Source organism: Meleagris gallopavo, unplaced genomic scaffold (assembly GCF_000146605.3).
Source record: "Meleagris gallopavo isolate NT-WF06-2002-E0010 breed Aviagen turkey brand Nicholas breeding stock unplaced genomic scaffold, Turkey_5.1 ChrUn_random_7180001957527, whole genome shotgun sequence".
In the NCBI taxonomy this organism is placed as follows: Eukaryota; Metazoa; Chordata; class Aves; order Galliformes; family Phasianidae; genus Meleagris; species Meleagris gallopavo.
Window position 1 is genome coordinate 27,662 of NW_011217682.1, and position 4,194 is coordinate 31,855.

The 4,194-nt window shown below is 60.9% G+C and overlaps 1 protein-coding gene across 1 annotated transcript in view; it reads left to right on the forward strand.

The window, feature by feature from the left end:
* SMG5 (SMG5 nonsense mediated mRNA decay factor) overlaps positions 1–4,161 on the forward strand; it is an 8,525-nt gene extending 4,364 nt beyond the window's left edge. The window contains exons 5-11 of the mRNA XM_019611877.2: positions 33–122; positions 655–733; positions 956–1,081; positions 1,542–1,610; positions 2,342–2,550; positions 2,685–2,822; positions 3,347–4,161. Coding sequence (XP_019467422.1) covers positions 33–122; positions 655–733; positions 956–1,081; positions 1,542–1,610; positions 2,342–2,550; positions 2,685–2,822; positions 3,347–4,146 — 1,511 coding nt within the window. The 3' untranslated portion in view covers positions 4,147–4,161. The remainder of the gene's footprint in view (positions 1–32; positions 123–654; positions 734–955; positions 1,082–1,541; positions 1,611–2,341; positions 2,551–2,684; positions 2,823–3,346) is intronic.
* Positions 4,162–4,194: the final 33 nt, after the last annotated feature.

The following is a 4,194-nucleotide window of genomic DNA, read 5'->3' on the forward strand; positions in this document are numbered from 1 at the left end:
GCTGCGCTCTGAGCTGTGTGCTCTGCTTGCAGCCCGCTACCAGAACGAGCTGGCAGGTGTGGACACGGAGCTGCTGGCCGAGCGCTTCTACTACCAGGCGCTGTCTGTCGCGCCGCAGATCGGTGAGTGCGTTGTCCTCCCCGCCACCTTTCCCGTCGCATCGATGGCACTCAGCTCCCTCGTTGTGCCCCTCACCCTGCCACCCCTCCCAGGCCTTCTCCTGGAGAAGCGGTGAGGTGAGCAGGAGGTGGGAGCCCCTCTGATCGGAGGGTGGACGTGGTTCCCAAAAGCCGACTTCTCGGCGCTGCCTTGGCAGCATCTCTGCTGAGCAGTTGGGTCGGGCCGATCCTGGTAGCTGCCAGCCTTCGGCACAGTGAGCTGAGATGGAGCTGTTGAGCGCTGATAAGATGATGTCTGTGCCGAGAGAATGCGGCACGACGGAGCCGAGGCTGTGCCGTTACGAATTAAGAGGGATTGCTTGTTCTGCTTTCCTAGGCAGGAAGGTGTGAAACACAACACAGGGAAAAGGATGGAGCCGTCCAGGCCTTTGTACTGCAGCCTTAGGGCTGGAGGATTGCTGATGCTGCCGGCTTCCCTCCTGTGTGGGTGGGATCTGGAGGATTCTGGTTAATTCTGCCCTCTCTTCTGTGGCAGGCATGCCCTTCAATCAGCTGGGGACGCTGGCTGGGAGCAAATACTACAACGTGGAGGCCACGTACTGCTACTTACGCTGGTGAGTGCCTCTGGGGCCGTAGGGCACAGATCTGGAAGGTGTGTACAAGCTGGAGGCGAAGCTGCGGCGCTGCCTGGAGCGGGGCTGGGAGACGTCAGCAGGAACTGAGGACCCCGGCGCGTTCACACGGCAGCACCGCGTGCCTGTCTCTGTGCTTAGCTGTGAAAACACGAGCAGTTTTGTGGCAGAGCGACCCTCAATGCCTTCTGTTCCCCGTCCCAGCATTCAGTCTGAAGTGTCCTTCGAAGGCGCCTCCGGGAACCTGAAGCGGCTGTACGACAAAGCGGCCAAAATGTACCAGCAGCTGAAGAAGTGTGAGAGCAGGAAGCTGTCCCCCAGCAGGAAGCGGTAGGAGGGCAGGGCAGGGCAGGGCAGAGGGCTCTGGGAAGTGCTCCGTCACCCAGGCCGGGCAGTGAGCGTTCCCCAGACGTGGCTGCCCCCAGTTTAGATCCTCTGCTGCTGGGTTGCGGTTCGTAGGAAAGTGGAGCTCCTTTGGTTTGAGGTTGAGGTGTTTCTCGCTGCCTCCTGGAGCTTTGGCTCTCCAGGGGGTTCCTGTGGCCAAAAAGCAGAAGGGGGGGATGGTGTGTGTCTCTGTGTGTGTGTGTGTGTGTGTGTGTGTGTGTCTGTGTCTGTGTGTCTGTGTCTGTGTCTGTGTGTCTGTGGGTGTCTGTGTGTCTGTGTGTGTGTGTCTGTGTGTCAGGGCCTATTTTCCAATGGACCCTGCTCTGCCCGTTGCTTGAGCTGTTGGTCCTTTCGGTCTCTGTTACGAGTATCTGCATTACAGCATTTTCTTCTCCATCTCTTTTAGCTGCAAAGACATTAAGAGGCTGCTGGTGAGCTTCATGTACCTACAGAGCCTTCTGCAGCCCAAGAGCAGGTGAGCTTCTGGCAGATCCCATCTTTTGTAATTCAGGGATGGAAGGGAGTGTTCCCTGCAGGGTTTCTGCCCACGTGTCCAAGCCCTGTTGAGCCCCCCAGCCTTGCAGGGAAGGGGAAGGAGTTTGCCCTCCACAGGAGTTCTTCCCTTCTTAAGCCAGCAGATGCTTTTCTCCTGGCGAGCGCTGAGTTGGGCCTGCAGTGTGGCCCAGGGTTGCACCATCTGTAGCACACAGCGCTGCGCGTTGTCTTTGGAAACCTCTCACCAGATGGCAGCAGGACCCGATTGTGTCAGAGCAAAGGGAAATTTCAGTAAAACAGAAAGTGCTTTGGGGATCTGAGAGTTCCAGGAGCTGGAGAAATGCGAGGGGTGGGTTTCCTGGGTTGGTTGGTGGCCCTGAGATGCGCACGGGAGGACCGCGCTCCCATGCCGGTGTGCAGCCGGGGCAGTGGGCAGCGAGCAGCACCCCCAGATCTCTTTGTAACCCCTCTGTGCAGGTGCTCTGGTTGTTGTTTCTCTTTATCTGAGCAGCTTTGGAGAGGAGAACATCACGGTTCGTCCCTCTTCCAGGACCCGCTGCTGCCTGCAGCGCGTGCTCCGTCGCTCTGTGCTGCGCAGCGTGAAGGAGAGCCCACGTGCGGCTGCGGCCGGCCCTGGGTGCTGCCATGCAGGCACTGCTGGCAGTTTGGCTCTCAGGCAGTAACGTCGGTTTCTTTTTTCTCCCTGCGAAGCTCTTTGGATTCTGAGCTGACGTCTCTGTGCCAGTCCGTGCTGGAGGATTTCAACCTGTGCTTGTTCTACCTGCCTTCCCCTCCCAACCTGAGCTCAGTGAGCGAGGATGAGGAGGAGTACGAGAGCGGCTACTCCTTCCTTCCCGACCTGCTCATCTTCCGCATGGTGATCATCTGCTTCATGAGCGTGCACAGCCTCAGGCGTGCGGGTGAGCGGTGCTTTGTTGGGACACCCGGGCGCTGGGCGATGGGAGCGGGGCCGTGCAGCGCTGCGGGGCGGGAGCCGCCTCAGCCGGGTGCTGGGTGAGCCGGTGCCCCCGGCCTCACGGCGCTGTCCTTGCAGGCTCCAAGCAGTACAGTGCGGCCATTGCCTTCACGCTGGCCCTCTTCTCTCACCTCATCAACCACGTCAACATTCGCCTGCAGGCGGAGCTGGAGGAAGGGGAGAACCCGGTGCCGGCGTTCCGCAGCGATGGCGCAGGTCGGTGTGGACGTGCTCTCCCCACATTCCTGCCCCTGGGGGGGCGCCTTCAGTTTGTGGCGGAGCTCATTAGGCACAGAACAAAACCGTCGAGCCTTTCCCCCTCCAAAGAGTCAGTTTGTAGCCCCTCACAAAATGCAAGGCTGGGCTTCTCTTGGCCAGCAGCAGCAGCCATTGATTCTTCGTTGCCGGCTGAATGCAGCTGGCCCAACTTGTGCTCCCGCCCTGCAGGGTGGATGGTTTGGCTCTCAGGGAAGGCAGGGGAGGAGGTGGGAGATCTCGGTGTGTTCTTGTCAGCCTTCAGTACTGATGCTGTCTGAACTGAACACAGCAGCGCGGACCGGGCTGCGGGAGCCCAAAGGAATCTGGGCTGCCCGAAATCCCTGAGCTCCTTCAGAGGGCGATTCCTTCGCAGGGCTCTGTGCGATGGGAGCGGCGGCGGAACCTGCTGCTCGGAGCGGGAGGGAGCTTGTGTGGAACGGCCGCACTTTTCTGACCGTGCTTCTCACTTCCCACGCCCGCAGATGAGCCGGAGCCGCAGGAGCCCCTCAGCGCCACGGAGAAGGAAGGTGAGGCAGAGCTGCCCAATCACCACCCCAGGGAGGAGGAACGGAAACACGACTGCAAGAAAAGCAAGAAATACTCACGGCTTTCCTGCCTGCGCCGCCGCCGGCACCCGCAGAAGGCGGATGAGAGCGACCTGAGCGAGGGCTTCGACTCCGACTCCAGCCAGGGCTCCACGAAGGGCAGCGACGGCTCCGAGAGCGGCTCAGAGAAGAGCGACGAGGAAGCAGAGGCCGCTTTTGACGTGGAGACGGACTCTGACATGAACAGCCAGGAGTCGCGGTCCGACCTGGAGGACATGGAGGACGAGCCGGGCAAGGAGGGCAGCGAGCGAGGCCAGAGCGGGGCCGGGGAGGGCCTAAAAAACGGCGTGGATGGCAGCGGGTCGGGGGACTGCAAGAACACGAGCGGCTCTAAAATGGAGAGTGCGGATCCAGCCATAAACGGGCCCGTGTCCCTGAGCGCCAGCGACGCCAGCATCGCCAGCAACCTGCAGGCCATGTCCACGCAGCTCTTCCAGACCAAGCGCTGCTTCCGCTTGGCCCCCACCTTCAGCAACATCCTGCTGAAGCCCAGCGCTGAGCCGCCCGCCTCGAAGGGCAGCTTGGATGGCAAGCCCTGCATCAACGGCGATGTGGAGAAGCCCAGCTCGGCGGAGCAAGGTAAGGAGCCACACGTGCTGTGCCTCTGCGCTGCGAGCTGCGTGCTCACAGCCGTCTGCTCACATGAAGAGGTGCAGCATGAATCTCACGGGCAGTGATGGGGCGTGGGGGATCGGATCTAAGGTGAAGGTTTGGCTGGGATGTCG